Raw genomic sequence first — 26544 nt, forward strand, 5'->3', positions numbered from 1 at the left:
AAATTCTGTCTGAACTTTGTGTTTACCAACGTGAAAGGAACCAATTCTAAGAAAAGGACTGCTTTCCATTTCAATCAAATAGTTTCAACATGCTTCAGGCCAGGGATGGCACAAATAAAAGCAATGCAGGACAGCCTTCACCTGTCTTAATACTGTCTCTCAGCCCCAACTTTAATCTCAGAGAGTTTCCAGGGTATCATTATTTTTAATTACCTACAGTAAACATGTTGAAAGGGCAGCTAAATCAGTTCAAGGTTAGGGGCTGTTTTGTGCCAGGGACATAATAGCCAAATTAAACAGAAACAAAGAAGCAGAAAATATAACAAATTTTTGTCTAATCACTCTCATCTCAGTTTCAACCCAGATGCCAGAAAGAAAAGGCCAATGTTTATTGCATTTTGCAATCATTTCTCAACAAGGGAAAATTTTAATTAATACACATGTAATAACAATGAGCACTTCAATGAAACTGACTCTTTGTTCAATATCCTTTATTTCCTTTATTCATTAACAAGATGACAGCATCACTGGCTCGGCAGCATTTATTGCCCAAAGTCAGCCACATTGCTGTTGGTCTGGAATCACATTATATCTGGGCCAGACCAGGTAAGGATAACAATTTCCTTCCCTAAAGGAATTAGGTGAACCAGATGGGGTTTTCCTGACCATGGATTCTTGGTTGTCATTAGAGTCCTAATTCCAGATATTTTATTGAGTTCAAATTCATGCCTGTCATGGCAGAATTCAAACCCAGGTATCCAGAACATTAGCTGTATCTCTGGATTAATAGTCCAGCGATAATACCACTAGGCCATCACCTCCCCACCATACATACAAAGAAGATTAATTGTAGACTATGACGTCCACGTCCGAACACACTCTAAATACTGTTCACCTAATCCTAACGCAGTCTTGTCTTTTCTGATCTACACTGAATCTTGCTCAAGCAATGTCTTTATTTAAAAACTTTCAGCATGGTTTTCAAATATGTTCATGGCCTCAACCCTCCCAACCTCTGTAATCTTCTCCTATTCAAACGTTCTGAGATACCTATGTTCCTCTAGTTTATCACTATCCCTGGATATTTATTGCTCCACCATTGAGCTATGGAGTTCCTGCTCTGCATTCCTCTACCTTTCTTGCCTGAGGTACACTTCTTCAAATTCAAACTTTTAACTAAGCTTTTGGTCATCTGACCTAGCAGCTCTTTATATGGCTTGATGTCATATTCTGTTTGATAATACTTATTGATTTAGAATGATTTACTAGATTAAAGATGCCATATAAATACAATTTGTTCTTGTAAAGAGATAAAAAGAACTTTTGATGCTGGAGTCAGAGATAACTCAGTGTGGAACTTGAGAAGCACAGCAGGCCAGGCAGCATCAGAGGAGCAGGAAAGTTGACATTTCGGGTTGGGACGCTTCTTCAGGAATGGGCATTTCTGAGGAAGGGTCCCGACCCAAAATGTCAACTTTCCTGCTCCTCTGATGCTGCCTGGCCTGTGTGCTCCTTCAGCTTCACACTGTGTTATCTCTTGTTCTTGTAAAGGCTTTTGTATTTTTTTTCACTTTGGGGCTTTCATTCATATCTTTGGATCATGACAATGACTTTTTTCTCCCCTATATGACAGGAAAATACCAGCCTCTTTAGTATGGAGGGTTATACAAGGACAAAAATGGCTGTGCCTCTGAATCTAGTTACCATGAGATGCTGGTGACCAACGTATTAAACAAATGATTAGCAACTGGAATGCCAAATTAAAAAAGACTGTCTGATTGAAATAAGAATGAACATTGAGGTACAGTTGTGTTAGACACAAAATTAATTTAAAATGGATTTTTAAAATATATATTGTGGAGATGCTTTGCAATATGTACCATGCCATGCCTTAAAACAGTCATTTTAACACGATTAACTCTGCAGAAGAAAACATTTGCAAAATCAGTGATCTCACAGGTCTAAGCTGAATACCAAACTGAAGGGTTTTTTTGTAGAGAAGGAGCTGAATGCATGGAGAAGTGCAAACATATAATGACTCACTAATAGAGACAGGGTAGAAGGAAAATGGATATTTTCAAAATTAAAATCACATGTCACTGGCCAACATTCTTTAACACTGCATATAAACATTTAAAATGCAGTAATACACTAATTAGGAACATAGAAGCGCAAACACGCTTTTTTAAAAATCAGCAAATGGCAAGCACATAAATTGGCTGTAGACAATAATATTATAGGGAAAACCTATGGCATGCCCTGTTTTGTTTGCTGACCAAATATTACAATTTGACAGTTCCCAACAAATTCCCATCAAAATAGAGCAATGCTTTTATTGAAGGTGATCATTGAACAACTTCTACCAATGATAAAGGCGATGGAAAAATTTTTTATTTGACTTTTTTCTCCACTCCTTTTTTTACATGCTTATGGGACACAAGACTATTCCAGGAGCAAGGATGATGAAAATCTATCTCATTCTTTTTTCAAAGTGTAATTATGTAGGGTAATTTTCAACATTAAAGGGCAATTATGGATTGGGCTCTCCTGCAGCAGAAAATATGCAGTATAACTGAAGCTAAACTTAGCATCAACACAGATCTGAAAACTAGAAAATCTAACATTTATATAGTGTCTTTCATAGCCACTTCAGAACGCTTTACAGTCAACTAAATACGTTCAAAGAGTCTTTGGTGCAATGTTTGACTGCCAGTTTGAACATAAGATTCCACAAACAATAATACGACAAGGACATTTTTTGAGCTGTAAATTGAGAGCTAAATATTAAACAAGATGCAGGGATGACTCCTCTGTTTTGAAACACATTGCTATGAAAAGTGTTACCTATGTTACTGTTTAACATCTCACCTGAAAGGCAGCAATCAGACAATGCAGCAATCCAATAGTACTGGACTTGTGTGCCAGCATTAGTTTTGCAGTCAAGCCTTGGACGGAATTTGAAGTCATAACCTTTCGATTCAGAAAGCTATCAACTAAGCAATGCTGACATGAGCACCACATCATTTCCACATGAAAGATTCATACATCTTTAATTTCACTTCAACTTCACTTTATTGTTGCAACACTTATAAAGGAAACTTTTCATTTTTTAAGGGGAAAACTGTTCCCTGCTGGTCCATTCTTGCAGTTCTATCTTTTGCAATTAAGATTATTTCTTTTTCCGCCCTTCCTGGTGCCATTGATTTCTTGATCAGAGTGGTTTCATGGATACTAGAAATCATGTGATAACCTGCCTAAGTTTTCATTATACCTGCCTGGCCCTTCACCTGTCTGGCCCTTCCGAGGCAGTATGGTGATTAGACTACAGAATGTAGCAACTCTAGATAAGCCAAGCTACATAAGCATTTCTGCCAGGAATTTCTGGAAAGTGATTAACTGTGAAGGCCCTAGTTTACTTCTTTTAAGGGTGCGGTGATAATTGCAGTACCTCATTGACTGTTCAGCAGAGACCAACCATACCTGCACAGGCCAGCAATTAAATCTGGGACATTATTGTTCACACAGTTCAGTTATATAGTGCCTTTACAAATTCAAGGATCTCCAAATCCAAATTTCAATTGCTCACATCAACAAAAATCCAACAGGACCTTCAGCTCTTAGTTAACCTTAACTATTTCAATGATATTTGGACACCAGTCAACAGATTATTCAAGTGTGCACTTACAATATACTGTTTGAACCTGATTTCAGAACAGTACTCCATTGGAAGTATAAGTTAATGCTACAGTAGTGGAACAAATGCTACCTAAGTCTGTAGGGCAACAACACTAAACAACTAATTTATGGAAAGCTTGTAAAATTCACAGTAAATATAAATAGCTTGAATATTTCCATTTTAACGTGGAATTGTTCATTCTTAAAAAACATTAAATACATATGAAATCAAGCTACATGCAACATGTGAGAAAATATCTTATGTTCTTGCATTGATCTCTTCCTGACCAGCATAAACAAAAACAAATAATGAAAAAATTCAGTAAAGTTGCAATACAACTCCAAAGCAGTGACTTAGCCTGATTCTTAGACACAGCTATGCTGTGTCCTCTGGAGAAGGCAATCACAGTTTACTTAGATTTGACAACATAGAGGACAGTTCCAATGTTATATTAAATCTGATTTGAGAAGTGCCCAAAGACCTTTTGTATCTCTTGAGTATGCTTTAGATATATCCAGAGTTGAGGCAAGTGTATGGTAACTTCTATTTCCACTTTCAATACATTTAACAATTTGGCATCAACTCAACTACTGAAATCCAGGTGGATTCAAGTATCTGGTTCAGTTTCATAATCAACCCATATTACGCTTCACTAAAAAAAAGTCAGCCTTGTTTAAAACAATAGTTTGCATGGACTCAATATATCCATTATATGTAAACTTATTAAAACCAACTTCAATTTCGCTAAAGGAAATGATTTCATTTAAAGCACAAGAAAGTTCATAACCAAAAATATTTTGATTTGACAAACACTCACTTAAATATGGTGGCTTGTAAGGCGCACGTGTGTTGGGCAGAAGTGCATCACATTCTTTCTTTTCCAGATTAGATGGATGTGACTTTTCTTTTCCAAATGTAGAGAAGGATTTCTCCCCAGTCTGCTCTGGAGCTTCATAGACCTCGGTGTCAGGCACAGAGTCCATGCCAGGAACATGCAGATTGCTGCGGTAATCAGGACCTTGGCGGCCATCTGTGGGTACAAAGGTGGGCATCCAACAACGATCTGAGTGTCCCAGTGCTTTACACTCTTCTGTGCAATTGGAAAAGAGGTCAGCTCCTAAAAGAAAATAAGTCAAAATAAACAGCATTAGGGATATTAACCTTCTACTGAGGAGTGCAGGATGCCACTTCAAAATTGGGTGAGAAGACTCTAAAAGGTTATGTATCAATATTTCACTGGAGTCTCAAACAGATTCGCTCCCACCCACAAAATTCCTCCAGTACAAATTTTCACAATTAGCCTTTAATTATGTTCTGTACATTGAGATAAACACCAAACAGTAATCAACCCCACAGTGATTTATCCTCCAGGTTTCATCCCGTGAAATAATGAACAAAGATCTTCCAAACACAGCACTACACTGAAACTTGAAGTGCCAAGACAACATTAAAATTCTAATGAGCCTTCCCTCTCGATAATGGCACTTACAGATTTACCTATTGTAAGTTTAAACATACACTTTTTAAAGGATACCATTCTTTTGTTGCAGACAAGTAGAAAGGTCACATTTGTGTCATGTTCACTTGTAACACTAATTTTGCTCTGTTTTTCATATTGTACGTAAAGAATGACAATTATTAAACCCAGAGTGACTTATACTGCAGGCACCACATACAGTACAGACAATAGGATAGTTCTAATTACAGATAATAATTGTACATTAATACAACTTAAAAATACATACTACACTAATGAATTAATGTGATGTGCCAGTGAAAAAGCCTCTTTCGGTTATCTGTTATAAGACATTCCATAAGAACTGGCGTGCAACAGATTCTGAAGTCACTTTGGACACTGATTTACTGTATTGTATTATGCACAGTCAGAATGTTAAATATGCTGCTTGCCAGGATTACTAATGTCAGTTGTAAGAACAATTCCACTTTAAATGTTAGGCGAACTATCTTCTGTTTGATGTCAATAATGTAGCCAATTTTATTTTTCTCAGAAGAGTGCAGAAGCGACCTTGTGCTTTTGAGCAAGCTGCATCTTAAATCCTTATACCGTCTCTGAAATGAGTAGAGGGTTTTACTGACTTTCAAGCATTGAAAGCTGATGTTTTGCTTCCCTGAGACCAAAAATGATGGCAGCACTTTGGTTCCTGACGTGTACGCGGCTCAATTTCCAATTCTATTGTAGTATGAAATGGTCAGTCACTCCCCTATCGCCAGCTTTGATCTAAGGGCAAAGTTAAAATTTTGCCTTCTGTAGCTTCAAACTTTGGAATGTTGTCTCTGTTGCTCAACAATACTCAATAAAGCAGCAATTTACTTCATAATTCAGGGCAACTGAATTTGTTGTTAAATTTACACCAATTTTCCATGAAATTCTTGTTTGTTCGACTGTACAATAATGCCAACAAAAACGAGACTGCGAATTGAATAATTACCTTGCACTGTAAACTCCCACCCAAGATGAACTGTTTTCAGATTGTCAACATTTGTTTCAGGGATAAATTATTTCAAGTAATCAAACAACAATGAGGTAATATTAAGTCATTACGACACTTGATAGGGCTTTGCAGATTTGAATTTGTTTTAAATGTTATGAATATGGAATGCATTACTTCAAGTAGTAGCAGGTAATTGTGGAAAGAAAGTAAAAGGTAAGTGGAATGCAAGATGAATGTTTTGAAGTCCCTTTCTTTTAATTCCTGTAAGTAGACTGAAATTTTTGTCAGTTGCCATTCAGGAAACTTTATTTATGTGAACAACAAGGTGATAATAGGCATGAAGACTATTGTCACAATTTAGGTTGGCTGCTTGAAGAAAATCAAGGATTACCCCGAAGAAATTTGCAGCAATAATTTTGAAGAGCACTGCAATGATAGCTCTGTGCTTTTCAAAAAGGCTGAGCTTTCTGCCTGAAATCTTCAACACTTTGCATATGTTTTTTCTCCAATTGAACACGAGGCATTTTTTAAAAAAAATTGAACAGAAGTTATGCTATAGCAATCTTTCAATTAATATCAGTGAGAATCATAGAATCCCTACAGTGTGGAACAGGTCCTTTGGCCCAACAAGTCCACACTTACTGTCACAGCATGCCACCCAGATCCATCCCCGATAACCTACCCAATCTACACATTCCAGAACACTATGGACAATTTAGCATGGTCAATCCATCCACGGGGAGAATATGCAAACTTCGGTTGCACAGTGAATATCCAATCCAAGTAGTCATAACCTATCAGATTAGAATGGAAATTACGGCAACGATCATTTTAAAAATGAAACGCCACAATTCTCAACCACATAATAGTGGATTATATGACTTCACATCAAATTTTGATGATCATAAATCACCTTCATTTATGTAGCATCATAAAATCAGGAAAATATCGCCTGCTGTCTCACAGCAGTGTGAAGAAGAAAGATAAATATCAAAATTACTTACTGTTTCTGAGTTCTATAGTGGCTCAGTTAGTAAAAAAAAACAAGAAGCTATGCTTAAAATCTAAAACAATGCTGGCTCCAACTGCCAGATGATTTCAGTTGAACTAGTATAGCAGTATACAGCTGATCTCAGCACCGTGCTCTACAAAGCTGAATAAGCAACTACAATTTCCATTATGTGTGTGTCTATGTTATGTGTGTGTGTTTGAACACAGTAGGTGTGATCAGGACTGAGCTTCACCTATTGTCAAATAGTCTACAAACAATATCCAATTCACAAATGAAAAACAAATGACTTGTGTGAACTACCAGAAGATAATACAAATTAAACTGGAGAATTTTTCAAAAGCTAATGGGACGTATCACCATAGTATGGTCTCCCTTCATCAGTTTGCATTTCACATGAAGATGTTAATTCTCACTGGAATATCTTCTCCCATGTACTGGTGCTTCTCTTGGAGCTTACCTACTTGGATAATCCCCATACTAATTCCTTCTCACATTTGCTGAGATTCTTGTTATAAAATATGGTTCAACAGGTGCCAGCAGCTCCTCTTTACCTCATACAAGTGTTCAATCTCCATGAAAAATTCATATTTAATTTAACAATCAGACATCCATCTCATCCCCTCTGAATGCTCAGATATGTATGTACCAGACAGGGGTCATTGGGTCTTGGAAAAATGGAAATACTTGGCTGATTTTTCAACTCTTCAACATCCAGGGATACTGACCTAAATTGGATCACCTTCACAACCACTTCAGCTCAAATCAGGTGACCCATGCGATTAAATGCTTTATAAGTTAAATTATGATGATTAGCACTAAGGTCTAATGCTCCACTGGTAAACCAATGTACAACTTATTACCAAGATAACAAAGTGTGGCGCTGGATGAACACAGCAGGCCAAGCAGCATCTCAGGAGCACAAAAGCTGATGTTTCGGGCCTAGACCCTTCATCAGAGAGTAGTACCATATTGGATGTAAGTATGCAGCCATCAACGTGCACAGTGCTAGACAATTAAGGACTTTGGAACATCCCAGCTCTGACCATCGGTGAGAGCAACTAATGCAGAAGAACAATCCATTAAACCTGGGTCAATCTGGATCTGTCTGAATGAATGCCACATCAAATTATGGTCTTACACATAAACTACCGTAAGAGTTTCAAATGCAAGAGTTTTGACTTTGAACAAGAAATACTCCTATTAGAGGCTCTAACCTTCACTGTCGATATCAATTTTCCTCAAATTTTTCAGCACTCATTTTCTTTAAATATATCTTTCAGAACACAGCACAGTAAGCATTAAAAGTAACATCAAACTTTATTAATTTAACAGGTTTAGACTTGACAAACAAGAAAGACAATAAAGTGCAAGATTAACCTCAAACTTCAGGGTGGACTTTTGTGAAACATCCATGAGGTACATGGCACAATTTTGTTGCAAGGAAGGAATACATTTATGGATAATTTAAAAAGATACATTCTTACCCCGTTGTATTGAACACAATCAATTTTCCTTGCTTACTTTAAATATGTACTTTCCCCTTCCTTTTTCAGCATTAGGTTAATCTGGGCCATGTGACATATCCCAGGCGTAACGGAATATAAGATTCTCCCAATGCCTACTTGGGTAGAAGATATACAATGGCAATTAGCAATGACCCATGATCTGATAACAACACCTTCTCAGACATGGTGGAACACCTAGATTTTATTTAACAAATTTGTTTTGATTTGACAAATTCTTAATTTCATATTTGCTATTTTCTTTACACAAAAGTTGTCAGTTTAAATTAATACTTCAAATTACATAAGTGTACTATTTCAGTTCAAAAGTGCAGCAGAAATGCTGTTATGACATCAGGCAGTCAGAAGGGGTCTTTACAGAGTATATCCACATGTCAGTACAGATGTGAACATAATTGCTGAATATTAGTTGAACATTTCTAATTATGTTTGTTTGAAATGTTCTTTTGCTGAGCACTGTGTGAAGAATGTAAAAAAAGATGAGGTGATTAGTTTACAAACATACCAACGATATTCAAATAATTGGTAGCTAGTGGACATGCTCTACAATGAGATTACTGCTTTCATCCTTTTCATTGAAATGTCTTCCTTCCAAGGTCCAAAGAAAAGTCTTCAACAAAAGATTTCAGCAGGAGAATAGAAAGCAATTCGAGAATAAATGTTTGGAATGCTTTAATGCCACACCGTCAAGAGCAAATGACATGTTCTTTACTTACTTGTATGCATGCCAACAATTACCTCTATCTTTAATCTTTAACTACGTAATCCTACTGCTACTTCCTTCTTTGGAGGCCTAACATCTACAGGGTATTTTGTACTAACTCAACACTTACCATACCCTTTATATACTGCACACCATAAACATCCAAGCCTAATAAATTTCTCTTTAATTTAGAATTAAAATACTGATTAACCTCCCTTGCACACAGTAAAGAAATATTAAATGTAGTTTCCCAAATGCAGCACGATTAGATGTCAGTGACACTGGGCACCATTCAGTAGCCCATTCAGTTATTCTCTTACTACATATTCCAATATATATATAAAATACATGAATATAATCTATTATTAATGAAAACTGACTGTGAAAATTAGTCAAATTTTAATCACACGCTTTCACTGTTCTGCAGTGTCTTCACTGGGTAAGAAATGGGGTGACAAGAATGGTTTTAGAAGCAAGAGGTTATTCCAATCAAGAAAAACTGAACAGGTTCAGGATCTTCTCTGTAAAAAAGTGAAGACTGGCCTGATAGAGGTTTTTGACATTGATTGTAAAGGGATCAAAAGTGTAACATATTCACAAGTCAATCCAGCAAGGAATTGGAGAGAAACTACTTTACCCAGAGGGTGATTCAAATCTGAAAGTAAGTACTCGCTCATATAAATAGCACAGAAACATTTTACCCAAAATTACCTTGTACATCACCCCATTCCAGTGTAACTGGTATATCACATATCCTTCTGTTGTACCTGATACAGAAATCTCCATGCCCCACTGTAATGGCCCCTCCCAATGGCCTGTTACATCAATGCCTTCTCCTTGGTGTAACTGGAATATCTCACCCCTTCTCAGATGCACCTGCTGTCTCCTTCCATTGCTGATATATCGAGCCTACCTCTCCCAATGTGTCTGGTGTATATAATCCTCCTTGTCCTCCTATAGTAGATTATTCATCACAATCCTTCCTTGTGTATAGGGCATACAGCATCACAAAGGGACTGCATGAAGGATGTGCACCTGTCATTTACTCAAAACCGGGTATGCAAACAAACTCAGCAACTGCAGATTAATCATTTTAACATTGGTGGTGGGATGCTTTCAGAATGGATCATTCAGGAAAATTTGAATAGTCAGTTGGGTTAACGCGATAGCAGAAACAAAGTGTGGATTTGTCAAGAGCAAATAATTTTTAATTAATTTGCTTGAGGTTTTGTTGAGCTATTAGAAAGGGCTGATGAGGATAATCCTATTAATGTGTTGTGGATGGGCTACCAAAAGGCATTTGATAAAGTGCCACACAGCAGACTTGTAAGCAAAGATGGAGCTCAAGGGGTGGTTGCAACATGGATACAAAACTTTGTTGAGTAACAGGAAATGAAGTGTAGTGATGAATGCCTGGTATTCAAATTGCAGGAGGGTTCACAACAGTATTTCCCACAGATTTGTATTAGGCACCTGCTTTTCTTAATAAATATTATTGACCAAGATGTTGATGTCCAGGGCACAATTTCAAAATGTGGAGATGATACAAAACGTTGAAGTATTGTGAATCATGACATTACTAGTGAAAAACATCAAAAAGAAACAGACAGGATAGTGGAATGGGTGGACAAGTAGCAAAGAAAAAATAAAACAAAATGGTAAATTCTTAAGAAGCACATAAATAGTGGGAGCTGACCATATTTATACATAGAGCATTGACAGTACAGGTTTAGAAGTGGTTAAAAGTCTGCAACATTCTAGGTTTTCCCAACAGGAACTTGGAGGACGAAAGCGAGGTCTTTATGTCAGCCCTGTAAAGAGTACTAACTGGGAGTATTTCATCCACTTTTGGCCACCACCCTTCAGGACCAACACAAAGGCATAATGAGGGTGCAGAAAAGGTCAAGGGAACGGCTGCAGAGATTAGAAACTTCAGTCACTTAAAAAGATTGGAGGGGTTGAGATAGCTCTCCTTGGAGAAAAGATGGATAAGCAGAGACTTAATGGAAGTATATGAAATCTTGAGGGGTCTGGGCAGAGTAGAAAGGAAGCAACTGTTCCCACTGGGAGAAAAATCGACAACCAAGGGCCACAAGTTCAAATTATTGGGCAAAAAAAGCAATGCAGACACAAGAAAAATCTTTTCTATGCAACACATGGCTAGAGTCTGAAATGTACTACCTCCAAATATAGTAGAGGCAGGGTCAAATGGGAATTTTAAAAAGGAACTGGATCATTATTTGAAAAAGAAAGTGTGTCAGATAATGAGACAAAGGCTGGGGCTGATTAATCTCCTGTGTGCTCTAAGGGAGGAAAGAAAATAATTTGTCCATGGGGTTAAATTAAGAAGGGTGGGAAGATGTTTGTGTGGACCATATTCACTGACAGGTCTTCTGGGCTGTAACTACTTTGTGATACATTATAAAATAGATTACAGAGTCAGCTTCTGTTATAAATGCAAACAAAAATTTGAATAGGAAAGGAACTGTGTGCAGAATAAGATCATTGATATGTTATATATTCAAATGAATTTTTACCATCTCCTTCAAAATCTTTACTTTAGATGTCTTTAATCAAGCGTTTCCATTTATCACAAATCCAATCCATCAGACGTGTAAAGGGAAGAAATTTGTGCATACAGTAACTTTCCAAGTAAGTGGACTTTGCTCTCAAGTTACAACTGTCTATAGTTAAAAAGATATCTTTTACCATTTGATATATTATTGCAGAAATTGCATGAACCCACGATCAAAAAGCAAGTGAATATACATGATAGAAAATATGACCCCTATATTCCATGAAGGAGCAACACTAGAATATAACATATTTATTTAGTTAATGATGATTTTATTACTTAAATATGAATGGCAATATATTCATTGACTTTCATTTTCATTTTGTTTTAAGTATTGCAGATTTGAGCATAAGATTATGGATTCTAAGAAGTATACTGAAGATGGATTTCAATATATTCTTTGTTTGATGATCACAGTTTTACCTGCTATAGGGTGTCTGCGATACCCTTTGAAAACATCATATAATAATATGGTTAATAGCATCTCGTTACAGAGATTGCATGGCACTGATATTTTATTTTAATACTCAAAAGAAATTGTCCCATGTTTTGAATGGTACCAAAATAGGAGTTACTTCATTCCTATGATGTGTTTTCAATGCGGCTAACACTGTTCATTATCCACGTTGGAAATAATAGCAATTTCTATTTTATTTTATCAAAGTTCTTTTCACATTAATAAATCAAGATCTGTTTTGTTGTCATTGGAGATTTCAAACAACAAATCTTGCTAAACGCTGAAACACTTGCTCAGAAACTTCTAGCAAAATGGCATATCTTACGAGATGTACAATCTGAATTCAGCACTTAAGCTACTGCTAGTACACAACAGAGGAATTTTTATTTTGCATCTATCTATACTGACTTTAATTTCAGAGTACCCAACGTTGTATTCAATTCCCAAGTACAAACATAGCTTATTGGATGAAGACAAAATTACAAAAATAAAGGTTAGAGACAAAAGCACTGCAGATGTTGGAATCCAAGGTAGAAAACAGGAGGCTGGACGAACACAGGAAGCCAGGCAGCAACTGTTCTGAAGTAGGGTAATACCCAAATTTCTACTTTATTACAGATACTGCCTGACTTGCTGTGTTTTTCCCGCCTCCTGTTTGTCAACAAAAATAAAGATTCCCTATTTGCAAGGTTGCGAAATTTGCTGCCTGATGCAAAACTGAGCCACAGTTTTGAAGTGTTGCAGTTGGCCTCAGGAAGCTGTGCTAAAATTAATTGCCAGTTTGCTTCTATTTTCTTCCGACTCTAATATTGTTGTGAGGTTTGTTTGGATCTTAGGTGAGGATATGAACAAGCTCAACTGCAGTGATGCCCCATGCTTTGATAATTTCCCAGTACTTACAACTGAAACTCACACAAGCACTCTCCGATATGATTATGAATCAGATGACAACTGTGGTCTATACAACACAATAGCACAGGTCAATCAATGGACAGTGATAAGATATTTAACAGGTAATCACCATAAAGATAATAAAAGAAGAAAAATGAAATTGTTTGGCAAGTTAATTCACCACCTGACTGAGAATATTGTTTGATGTTATTATGTTACAAAGCAAATTATAAGGTGGCAATGCTCTTTTAAAACTTCATTTTAGGTGCTGACAATTGGATTGGCACATCAGAAGTTATTTTGCAATCTGAGGTTAGTTAATCCTTTTGAAAGTTTCTTCCCGTATAAATGTTGGTCTTAGGAGGGCTTCACTCTAAAGGGTAAGCAATCTTTCATTTTAATTAGGGTGAGATGCACTTTAAAAAAGACCAAAGACAAGTGAGCAGGTCAAGAAGTTTGATCCTTCATTCCCAGCCAGAAATACATACAATCTGAGTCCCACGGCTCCCTACCACACAAAATCAGATGCTTCAGTTGGTTGAACTTCATCAGTTCTCGACAAGACCCCTAGAAGAAGTGTTATGTGAAAGCAAAAAGTTCCATTCCCGGGGAGGGAGTATGGAGGGAGGGGAAAGAGAGAGAAGTGTCATTGTCCAACGCACCCTGCTCAAATCGCACCTCCTGCCAGCCGCTCACAGAGCTGCATTGACGGCAGTCGTGGAGAAGTCTGAATCCTGGACCGTCCTGCTCTCCCCCAGCTGGAGGAGGATGCACCTCGGTGAACGGCCTGCAAGGGGAGAAGACAGGAAAAAAATGGAGAGAACATTTTAAATAACCGGGGGCACCTTATTACTGGGAGCACTTTACAAGTCAAAATCACAGTGGAATTCACTAATCAATGTCCATTAAGGTCAAACTTTCATGTGCATGACAATGGAACACTGACATATAAAAGAAAATGTCAGTCCTGAAGTTCACTGTCAAAGCACTTTCAAAACGACAGTTGAAGAGATTATAAATGAGCTTTATTATTTGTTCCAATAACTTTTTCACATTTCTAATTGTTTTTATATTTGGATTTAAAAGGCCCCTGCTGATGGCATTGTTGGTTCAAACTTACAAGAGGAATTACAGTTTCTTTTGGAAAGAGGAGCAGTTCTAATGTAAATATGCAGTGATAGGCTGATGCTGTATTCAACTGTAGGAAAATAATTTTCAACAAAAAGAGGTGTAAAATCGATAGACCAATTAAGAATTTTTTCCTGCATTGAGATACCATTCTTGCTCGGTTCATGTTATTAAATGTAAACTATCCATTTATAAAACAATAAAAAACAAAAGTACAGCAGCAAAACAAAAACCATTTGCATATATTTTCTGCCATTTTGAATACACTGCTCTACCTTTTACATTAGTGGCAAAAATTAAAGTCTGAAGGAAATGCAGCTTGCTAAATGCCCTGAAGCACTTTAACCACTAGCAGAAGATGAAATGAGTATAACAATGATGATATTTAAGGTTTAAAAATGTGAAGGTAGTAGGTATATCCTCAAAAGCAATCCTCCTATTGCTTACCAACACTCGATATTCAGAGGTATTCAAATCCCACTCCCCACAAAAAAATTAAATTGACAGGGAGTCTCCATTTTCTGAAATGAAATTTCCTCAGAAGATTTAATTACCTAAAAATGGTCTGCCTCAAAACAAAAGTGCTTACATCTCGGGTGTTCATAAAATTGATCCACTTTATCTGTCAAATTGCGAGTTAGTACAAGCATAGGAAATGAACAGATGTATGTAATATAATTTCATACCAGCTCAAATAGCCCTGTCGCCAACCTACCAGTGCTTATGCTACTGATGTGCCTAGAGCCATGTAATTAAACCTAGCTCTCTATTTACAACCTGCCTCTTCTCTCCTCTGGGACTTGCACTGAGAAGATTTATCAAGCATAATAAAAAAAAAGTCTGTGCCGACAGAAACAGGTAAAATGCTTACTCCTCTTACAAGCTTGTTTCAGATATCACAGTCATGTCCCCGAAAAAAACTGTGATGATGCTGAGAAAAAGCTTTGACATTGAAATTAAGACTTGAAAACTGAGCCTCACCACCATATGGCTGATGAGTACAAGGCAAAAAAGACAAGAGATGACAGCAGGCATTTCTGCACAAATCTAAGAGCTTTTGTTGTTGGTCTGTGCCCTCTCAAAGATACATTTAACACTTCTGATGTGACTTATAAGTTGTTTGTCAAGGAGAGAGGTATGGGTAAAATATCTGTGTGACCGAAGGGAAACTGGTTTGGTAATTAGCTGTTTTATATGCTTCAAGGAAGGGGTTGAGAGTGTAACAATATAGCTTGGTGAGGTACCATATTTCATAAAATTTAATCATGGGAAGGTAAATGTTTTACACAATATTCATCACGCAGAGTACATTAAACAGATTTTTTTTGTGTTCATCAGCGACCAGTGATGCCAAACCCACAGCAATTCAATTAAGATGGTACCTCTAAGCATTTAAAAAATCACTGATTCATTAATAATGATTCAACTCTAGAAAGCTTTTTGAGAATAATTCTACTTTTGGAGAAATAGTTACCTAAGGTACCCTAATCAGAAGTAATTTGCAGTCATGTTAGCAATGCCATATGTTGGCTAATTTGTATTTGTTTTGAGGGGCAGTTGTCCTCTTAAAAATCACACACATCTGGAGAGGAAAAGCATTCCCTCTAATCCTGTATTCAGCCACTCTGAACATCCTCCTGTGCTTTTAGCTCAATAGACGCGGGCAGTACGTAAATGATTTTTTATGGAAAAAAAATGTAGAATACTTTACATGTGGCAGTCTATTGCTAAATGTATGAATCCTTATGAATTGCATGTCTGATACCTAGTAAGTCAATAAGAAAGTAGCAGGACTTATCCTACAAATAATATTCCTTTTTGATTTCTGGCAGTGTAAGGTACAGACAATCCCACCCGATCCAAGAATACAGTTTAAAATAACAGCACATAGTGGATTCATGATTAGTGGAACAGTAACATTTGAGCAATGCACAATCAAAACTCAAATAAATCCAGGGCTTCAAGGAAAATGTATATCTTCACTATTGCTATTACCACTGATGTCTCCATTGCACCATTCTTTCTATAACTAAGGCAGATATCTTCTACTACCTCATACGCATACGTGTAATTTATTCAGCTGCAAATCAACATGATTTATAAATTACAGTTTGACAAAATTCAACTTAAAAAGCAATCAAAATTATGATTGTCAAAAGTACTCCCATTTTCTTATCCTGTATTGTCCATTCATATCTTTAATAAGAAAAGCTTCTTTTTGTAACGCAATCAGTATACCAATCAAATTCAAAGCGAGATACAGTCTGGCATCATTAGCTCAACAAGATGGATTGGGCGATTAGAACATTTATTTAGCTACATGGAATGGACTGGTATGATATTATCAATTTAGAAATAATAAATGAGATTGTGGTACAATTTGTCTCAGCAAGGAGGCAGGGCTCACTGTACAGTGCCACTAGAACAGCTTGCTTGTATTCAAAGCATATTTGTTCACTAAGCCTACCATATGTAACCAAGTGCCTCCACTTCAAAAAAAAGAAAAATTAAGGCAGGAGAGCAAGGAAACAATGATCAGAGAGAGTAAAAACAGAAGCAAAACAAAGAGGACATAAGAGGTTAAATGGCAGTTGCAGTGTTGGCATGGGAATAATTCTACAAAACCTGATTTAATTATTACTGAACTCTCCTTGCTATTAAAACTATTAGAGGTCTGTTTTTATTTAAGGGATGCGTATTCAAGCAAACAAGTAGCTGGAGTGCATTAATGAAAAATAAATAGGCATATAAATCTACACTCCAGCAACATGGATCTTTTAAAATCAATTGAAATCACAGTGGTTTCATATTAAAATTAAGAAAACATTTCAATGTACAAAATATCATATACTTACGGAAGCTAACAAACACTTTCCAATTATCTTCATATCAGACATTCATAAAGACTATTGATAATAATAGGGATCAAACAAATTACGAAACTAGAAGCTTACAATGTGGTAAATAATGCTGAGAGTAGAATTTTATGTACCAACCTCCATGCACTGATTTCTTATTGAATATCTTACACACGATCCACTGCTTGAAAACTATTTAAAAAAACATCTTGCTCACAGCTGTTTGCTGGTCTGGCTTTCAACTCCTGAAATTACATCACAATAACTCTATCTTTCCCGAAAGCATTAGAGTTTAATTCTGTATCATCGGACAGGCAACAGCTCTCTGTGACAGGTGATCCCCACAGAATAAAGAAAGTCATCATATGGTTCTGAAAAAAACCTTAAATAAACTCATAAAATCAGTCAACACGTAGTGCTCATGGGGCACACAATGGGATTAGGTGGTTTATGGAAAAATAAATCACAGGTGATTAGAGTTTACTCCTTCTTTGGGCTCTTGAGGCAAATACTTGACATCACTATGATTTACTTTTCACTTCAAGCATTCTATCCACTCAAAGTCCTTTCCCTCAGTCAACTGATCAAAATATCACTTTTGAGTGGCAGGACAAAACTGATCACTATTATTACCAATTCTGGCTATTATAAATGCAATCAGAACACAACCATTTTAAGTATTTCTCAATCTGAGGGACGGTGTGGTTAATTGATTTAATTTGTACGGAGAAACACTCCATGCTTCGGTTTGACACGGAGGCAGATGCTATTGACGCGCGCTTGTTACCGCATGTTCTATTGACAACGCTTGTCCAGGTAAACACGAAAATGCTTTCTTACACACAGTTGGCAGTCCAGTGGGTTTTGCACTGACAAGGAGAGGCTCGATTGACATGAGCTTTATTGATAACCAAACTCTTGCCAGAAAAATGGAGCTGTAACCCATATTACAAAAAAAAACACAATAAAACCGTGGAATGAGGACGCATCAGGTATAATTATCGAAGCAGCAACTCTCTTTCAGCTTTCACTTGTTACCTTTCCCCTCCAATCTGACCTGCGGGCTGGTCCGACAAGTGGTTCAACAGTTAGACAGGGAACAAGGAAACAGGTGCCACCATGAGACACACAAACAAAACACATCGACAGCAAAGCACTAAACTCGAATTTGGGGCATTGTACCACTAGCCCGTTTGGGAAAGAAGCAGCTTATTTAGTCAACATGGCCTGGCACCACAGTGAGGGAGGAGCTGTCTCTATTCATTCTATTGTACTCAATATGAAAGTTGGCGTTCGCAATGCAACCCTGATCCTCAAGTAACTCACAACGTCACGACTCTATTCATCCGAGGGGCGCCGCCTCAGTCAGAGGCCTTGAAGAGCTACAAATGGGAGTAGACAGTTCAGCACGGCAGCGATGAGGGGGGGGGGGGGGGGCGATCCACGTTTATCATGCACTCATCTGTCTTCAAAATTGCTTTTATGTCTATACAGTTCAAATTAAAGAAGCTACTGCAATACAAATACGAGGCTCCCGTCTTAGTCCCACATCAGTAATTATTATGCAGAAATCTGAAAGCAAATTACTGATCACTGAGCTGTTGCATACAGCGGACGTGAGCTGGGAACAGGATCGCCAGCACCGTCGTCGTTTTAAAAAAACTGCCAACTACAACCAGCACGTGTGGGGTCTTCGCGGCTGTGATTGGGGGATCACATGCCGTTTGATTCAGACTTTGTAGCTGAGTTAGTCAAACGGTCTACCGCATTTCAACGGCGGCCTGATACCTAAAGTGCAACCACCCGAGCAGGGGGACATATACTAAAATTCTTCCAAGTTGCCTAATATTTACGCTGCAGAATCCTACTGCTATTGGATCGCCGCGGTGTAGCTTTGTTTGCCCCGATCCCGCTCCTTTTACTTTACCGTTTGTGTGGCTGACAAACGCCCACTGTTTGCTAAGGTCAACAAACACTTCTGTTGTCCTGAAATCCAGTCGCAGCGAGGCGAAGGTCTTTGAGTGCTGCCCTGTTCAACCAAGGCAGAAGTTGATATAGCTTGTGCGGATGCCTATGTACAGCGTTGGAACACGTTCGGCTGTCGGTTCCGTGGCTTGTTTGCACGATCCCGTTCTTGTTCCCGGTTGTGAAGCGGGCTTTATGCATTCTCAAATTGCGATAAATACACACGTTTAATAGACTTCACTAACTATTTCCCTACATTATCTGCAAATTTCACTTTCCGGGTTTAGTGAACGCATTTCTTTATATCAAAACAAGTCTTGCTCTTCGTATCTAATGAAGCGAAACTTATAAACTGACAAATCTTTCCTTCTTTATTTTTCAGGTCGCAGCTGATATAATTCACCTTCTGTTTATCCCTCGAGACTAGCATCCTGTTGTTTTGTAATATTTAAATTTGCAATCTTTTCGCCTTTCGTTTCAAATCTACGCACATTTTCCTTTTGTTGAGTCAATCCTTAACTCGATTGAAATGCTTTGGAAAATACAGCAACGTCTTCCATATTGAACTTTTGAATCTGTTTAAAACCAAACACGTTCGAGAAACCAAGAAAAAAGAGCAAAGATGGGACACGTCTGGAGGGGTAAAGTTTTCTCAACGTTGTCCCTATTTTCCACCCTTCCCACCTCAGGAACAATCCCTCCTCCGTACCTACACTGGCCTGAAACCCCACCTCTTCCTCCGTTACATTGATGACTGTATCGGGGCTGCCTGGTGCTCCCACAAACAGCCGGAACAGTTCATCCACTTCACCAACACCTTCCACCCCAACCTGAAGTTCACCTGGACCTTTTCTGATACCTCGCTCTCCTTCCATCTCTGGTATCCACCTAGAAACCCATATCCAATTCAAGCCCACCGATTCCCACAGCTACCTAGAATACACCTCCTCCCACTCACCTTCCTGCAAAAATGCCACCCCCATTCCCAATTCCTTTGCCTCCACTGCACCTGCTCCCAGACATCTCAGATGCCCTCATTTTACAAGGACCAGACTATTCCTCCCCTCAGTGGTCGAGAACGCTCTCAACTGTGTCTCCTGCATTTCCTGGAACTCAAGCCTCACACCCCCTCCCCGCAATAACAACCAAAACAGAATCCCCCTCATCCTCACGTACGACCCCACCAACCTCTGGAACCAACGCATCATCCTCCGACACTTCCTCCATCTACAATCTGACCCGGCCACCAAAGACATTCCCACCCCCCACCCCCAACCTTATCTGCTTTCTGGAAGGACCACTCTCTCTGCGACTCCCTTGTCTGCTCCACAGTCCCCTCCAGCGCCACCACACCTGGTACTTTTCCTTGCAACTGCAGGAAGTGCCCCTACATCAGCCACCTCACCCCCATCGCAGGCCCCAAGGAGACTTACCACATCATACAGATGTACACCTGCACAACTGCCAATTGGATTACTGCATCTGCAGTTCCCATTGTGGCCTCCTCTACATCGGGGAAACCAAAAGGAGGCTTGGGGACCGTTTTGCAGAACACCGACACTCGGTTCGCACTAAACAATTGCATCTCCCAGTTGTGAACCATTTCAAAGCCCCTTCCTATTCCTCAGACGACATGTCCATCCTGGGCCTTCTGCAGTGCCACAACAATGCTACCTGAAGGTTGCAGAAACAGCAACTCATATTCCACTTGGGTACCCTGCAGCCCAATAGTGTCAATGTGGACTTCACAAGCTTCAAAATCACCCCTCCCCCTACCGCATCCCAAAACCAGCCCAGCTCATCCCCACCTCCCTAACTTGTCCTTCCTCCCACCTATCCCCTCCTCCCACCTCAAGCCCCACCGTCACCTCCTACCTACTAACCCTATCCCACTCCCTTGACCTGCCGGTCCGCCCTGGACTGACCTATCCCCTCCCTACCTCCCCATCTACATTCACCTCTACTGGCTCCATCCCCACCTCTTTGACCTGTCTGTCTCCTCTCCACCTGTCTTCTCCTTTATCAATTTTCTATACCCCTCCCCTTCTGTCCCTATTTATTTCAGAAACCCCTTCCCCTCCCCCATTTCTGAAAAATGGTCTAGGCCAAAACGTCAGCCTTCCTGCTTGGACTGCTGTGTTCATCCAGGTCTGCACCTTGTTATCTCAAATAATAGAGCCTCTTCTGTTTTTTCTCTTCCATCATGTTTCTTCCTACATATGATGTTGCCCTGTATTTCATGCAGTTAATACCACAACTAAGATAACACTGGAGAAAACAAAACATTGTAAGTGGCATTTGAAATGCATGTATCAAATATACCTACTACTTTAACACCCTTAAAAGTCATTCAATGGCTTATCAATGCATGAGATACACAGAAAACATAATCATAAGCTATTTGATGTCTACGATAGCATACTGGTATTATATTCCAACTACACTGAAACAATGCTGCCCTTAACACTGTGTATTCCTGCATTTCAAGACAGGTAAAGTATTGGGGATATCTAACACCAGCATCTTCAAGCGTATGACCAACAAAATGCTAGCAATATATTTTCTCAGGTTTCAACTGGGATATGAATTGGATCTCCTATATTTCACAAAGTTACCTTTGAGCTTAATTCTACTTCCAGCCAATGACTCTTTCAGTCCTTAAGATGTCGAAGCAGAAGTAGACCATTCAACCCATCAAGTCTGCTACATTAATGAGATCATGGCTGGTCTGATCATCTTCAACTCCACTTTCCAGTTTTTCCTTATGATCTTTCACTCCTTTATTGATTGGAAAGTTGTCTACCTCAGCCTTGAACATACTTGATGTCACAACTTCAATAGTCCACTGGGTTAAAGAATTCACAGATTCTCTACGCTCAGAGAAAATAAATTTCTCTTCATCTCTGTTTTAAGTATAAACCCCATTTATTCTGAATTATTCCTCTCTGATGCTAGACTATCCCACAAAGCGAAACAAATTCTCTGTATCTACTCTGCTACATTCCTGCAGAATCTTGTATACTTTAATCAGGTTGCCTCTCATGCTTTGATATTCCAATGTTACAGGCTCAGCCACTCAACTTATCCTCACACAACAGTCTCTTCATATCATGTACAAGGTCATATCCTCTGTACTGGGATGTCTCATACTGCATGTGATGTTTCTGGAAAAAACTCCTGGATACATGTGATATCAGCTAGTGAACTTTCACTGAACTTCTTCCAATGCTGGTAAATCTTTCTGTAGAGAAGGATCCCCAGACTGTTCACAGTATTCCAGCTGTGGTCTGAACATTCCCTTTCATAGTTTAAGTACCACGTCCCCACTTTTATACTCATTTGAAATAGAGGCCAGCATTCAAGTTGCCTTCCCTAATAGCCATTGAACTTTGATGCTAAATTTCCTATAAGATCAAGCACAATTTGAGCTCTTGGGTTGGTAGAAAATTTGCATTCAGGATTTCCAAAACGTAACGTTCCATTCATACAAAAGCGATAGGCGCTTTCTCCAATATTTTACCACTCCCCACCAATATTGTCAAAGTCTATGGATCAACAGTGTAAAAGAACCAAGTGTGAATTTCCTGAATTCTTGAAACTGAGCAGCTTGAATAATTCAAGTTCCTCCTTTCTTGACAAGGATATAATCTATCAATCCAAAGATGTGAAGACACATTAGACAACTGGCTGGTCAAGGGCTTGCTTTAGATCATCTAGGTGCTCTTTCTTTCTATAAAGAGCAGGTTAATATTGTGGAAATTCAGGATTTTCCATTTTGTCATATGTTATTAGTACTGTTTCCTTGTATGGCAATTGTTCCATTCAATATAAGACAGCCCAGCACCAGAGGATACAACTTTGTGCATGTTTCTTTCTGACATGAGCTATTGATGAGGTTTTATTATCAGGATTCTAAGTAGTACAGATTTAAATGGAGATCCATATTTATTGAGAACTAAGGGAATTCATTTTCCAAATTCATTTGACTTACTCTCCCATTATATTTTACTTTGCAGACTTGATTCGTTTCCAATATTTCCCCAAACTATTGTCTGGTTTGATATTTATCCCTGCATGGTGAAGATAGACTTGCAGTGGTCAGTTGGCATGATACTGGTTTGCAATGGGCTGTAACACAAACAATTCCCACACTGGTTGAGATTACAATGAAGGTCTCTCCTTCCCACCCCCTCCCCTTGCCTGAGGCATGGTGACCCTCAGGTTAAACTACTACCAGTTATCTCTCTCTAATAAGCAAGCAACCCTATGTTCTGCTAAGACTATGGTGTCTTTGCCTATATGCAACCAGGACCTATATGGCACCTTTATTTCATTAATCTGCCCCTTCCATCCCTTCTTCTGTCCAGCATTGGTGCCAGAGCCTTCAGGTAGGAAGGCCTCGATTTCTTTTAATTCTCTCTTTCAACCATTCTCATCTCTTTACCCCTTATGTTTCCATAAGAACACAAAGCCACATCACCATTCTCCTCTGTTGCATCTTTCATCTTAAAGCTTTGGTATAATTCTAATCCATCCTAACTCCAGCATCTTTGTTTAGGCATCCTTTCTGTTAGGCATTTTCCACATTATAATTCAAATTCTAACAGTTGTTGTCCTTCAGTTAAGGGCTGGCACCAACCCCAACAGAAACTAACACACCTAAGTGATTTAGGTAGCTGTTGTCATCTGTGTTTCTGTGAGGTGATCTCAGATTACAGTACTAGGAATTAGAGTAATTAAGGGATATGGGTTGTTAGCAATCTTTGTTGAAGTATTTATTTTAATCCAGACAAACACACTAGCACCAACAGGAGGGAGTGCATTATTTCGCACACATTGCATTAAATTAGGTGGAGCTTTTGTGCCAAAGTAACAGATTATCATAATGTTCAGGAAAACACAGTGGACAATGGCTGGCAGAAAAAAAAGGATACCAAGCTGTTGCAGCCAAACTAGCTATCTAGTACTGCGTACACTCGTACAATAAAATTTCCAGAGCCATTTGTAATGGTTGCCTGCCTAGTGTTGTAAATCTGCTCAACTTGTTTAACATTGCACAGAATACAACGTGTTTATACATTCACACAGATAAGCTTTTTCAAAAAGCAGAATTAGGACAATTATCAGCTTTATATGCACGATCCTGTATTGCTCATGCTAAGATAAAACAGTTCTCTCGTCCCTTAATCCGGTTAAAACCAATGTTGAACTGATTTCCAGAATTACTTGATAATCAACGCTTTCACTGGCAATGTTTCAAGATTGCTCAGTCAATGGTAAACACAGACTTCTGGTTCACTGAACAAGTGAACCGATTTTGTACTTTTCCTTGTCTGTTATTGGTTTGACTGCTATTTCAGACTGGCTCAAAAAAAGTCATTCTATGTATTTGGGAGTTTTTGTTATCCGGACCAATAATTTTCCATTTCGGAAATGTAATGTAAAAAGGCTCTGCGGAGCTTGATAAGTTTTGCGTTACTGCCATCTTCTGTGTTATGGGTGAATTTAATAACCCGACATTTTGAAAGAGAGCAGCAAGGATCATTCAAGCTAACCACGAATAAAACGACACTTTCAGATTCAATCGCCGGGTTTAGGCAATGTGCAAATCAGGGGTTTGAGAATTTTATGAAGCTCCGGGGAATTAGTTAATCCTCCCCGCCATCTCCTCCCCCAGCGAGAGCTGACTGGGGACATCTGGCAAAAGCCCACTCACTGCTTTGTGTCCTTCTCAACTCTCTGACCCCGCCACTATCGTTTCTTTCCAAATTCCATCACGTTCACCAACAAACCAGAAATGATGGAGGTGAATGCCAGTCTTGGAGGACTCGTTTCGGATTGCACATTCATTAAAGGCGGAAAAAAATAAAGAGGCCATTGAGCCGTTAGCACCAAACGTGTTTTCCATAATGAGCAGTAGTAGTCGGGTTTGATAAAAAAAACCCCACGAAACCCAAAGGGAAAGGGGAAGTTAGTCTGAGAATAGTTTCTCCAAGGACAGCTTGTACTCGGTACATACATGTTACAAAGGAACAGGATTCGGCGCAAAGCGATAAGCAGTAAATAACACACTTCCTCCATTTCGCTCAACAGAACATCACACAATTATTTCAAAGTCCGTGACTCAACCGTAATACGCATGAAGGTACACACCAGGGGTGAAATCTGAGCTGCTGAGTTAACTACACGTTATTCTTAATTCAATATTCACACATCAGCATGCTGTGCTGACATGTCCATTCATTCATACGTACGAGCAGTTGGGTCATTTACAGAGAACGCCAACACAGTCAGGGAAGAGCGAATTCAGTAATGCAGCCCCCTACTCCGAGCTTGGTGGTGGGGGAGGGGGATGCTTGTTTTACTCTCTGTTACACTGCGCAAAATGCATGTGCCTCTTCCCCGATCACCCCCTCTGCAGAGACCAGGGAACACTTTCGAGACGCCCCTAGCACACTCACCAGAATTCTGAGCTCGGTTCGTGGCATCATGATCACTGTCCCCCTGTTCGCTGTCCCCGTGGCCACTATCCTTCGAACTCACTATATCCGCCTCCTGGAAAGCCGAACTGGAAGGTGAACAGAACCACTTGCTGTTAGTGCCCGAATCCAAAACGGAGCAACCGTGAAAGCTGCATGATGATCCAGATCAAGTAGCTACCCACCTGTTAACTCGACGGGGTCTGTCCACTAGAAAACTGAGTTCGGTCCGCTGATGTTTTGTCTGTAAGGCAGGAACCACCAAGTCAATAATCGTTATTTATTAAACAGGCATTAACACAAGAATCCGGCCGACGCATGCAGTTTTAATCGAAGCTATCACCATGGTGAGAAAATATAATTACTGTTACTGATATGACACCCGGACCTCTTAATGACTACAATTACAGAATACTTCGGAGTTGCACCTGGTATGGGCTCAAGGCTAGATGACATTTTAAAATGCACAAGATACTTTTTTTTGCAGGGCAAATGTTGGGACACTCTTTACGAGTGGTTTTAGCGGGGAATGTTGATAGTGGGTGTCCTGGTTCTGAGAAGTACCCTCTTCGGTCGACACAGTGTAATGCAGAAGTCTCACAAACTCCAACCATTGCTGCAAGTCTGAACAATGTGATCTTGGCGCAGGTTGTGAGAGCGACTGTCAGGACTGAAGCGGCTAAATGAGGAATAACTACGGGACTCCGTGCCTGTCAAACCCCTTCTGGTCACTGGACGAAGTGTCTGACCGTTTTCCCTTGATGCCAGGAGACCCAAAGACTTTCGTTACCCTCTTCAAACACGGCTACAAGTCGCAGAATGTT

The 26544-nt window shown here is 39.1% G+C and overlaps 1 protein-coding gene across 3 annotated transcripts in view; it reads right to left on the reverse strand.

The window, feature by feature from the left end:
• pcdh10a (protocadherin 10a) overlaps positions 1-26544 on the reverse strand; it is a 49062-nt gene that overhangs the window by 19261 nt on the left and 3257 nt on the right. Inside the window, exons 2-6 of one of the 3 annotated variants that reach the window (XR_007247509.2) lie at positions 25906-25964; positions 25703-25809; positions 13953-14077; positions 8663-8759; positions 4678-4793 (exon numbers count right to left, since the gene is read on the reverse strand). Coding sequence is in view for 2 of the 3 variants with exons in the window: in XM_048530430.2 (XP_048386387.1) it covers positions 4494-4793; positions 25703-25809; positions 25906-25964 (466 nt within the window). In the remaining variant the exon portion in view is untranslated. Of the gene's footprint in view, positions 1-4493; positions 4794-8662; positions 8760-13952; positions 14078-25702; positions 25810-25905; positions 25965-26544 lie in introns of those variants that run through there. The other 2 variants (XM_048530445.2, XM_048530430.2) reach the window with 2 other exon arrangements.

The sequence above is a fragment of the Stegostoma tigrinum genome, chromosome 1, assembly GCF_030684315.1.
Source record: "Stegostoma tigrinum isolate sSteTig4 chromosome 1, sSteTig4.hap1, whole genome shotgun sequence".
NCBI lineage: Eukaryota > Metazoa > Chordata > Chondrichthyes > Orectolobiformes > Stegostomatidae > Stegostoma > Stegostoma tigrinum.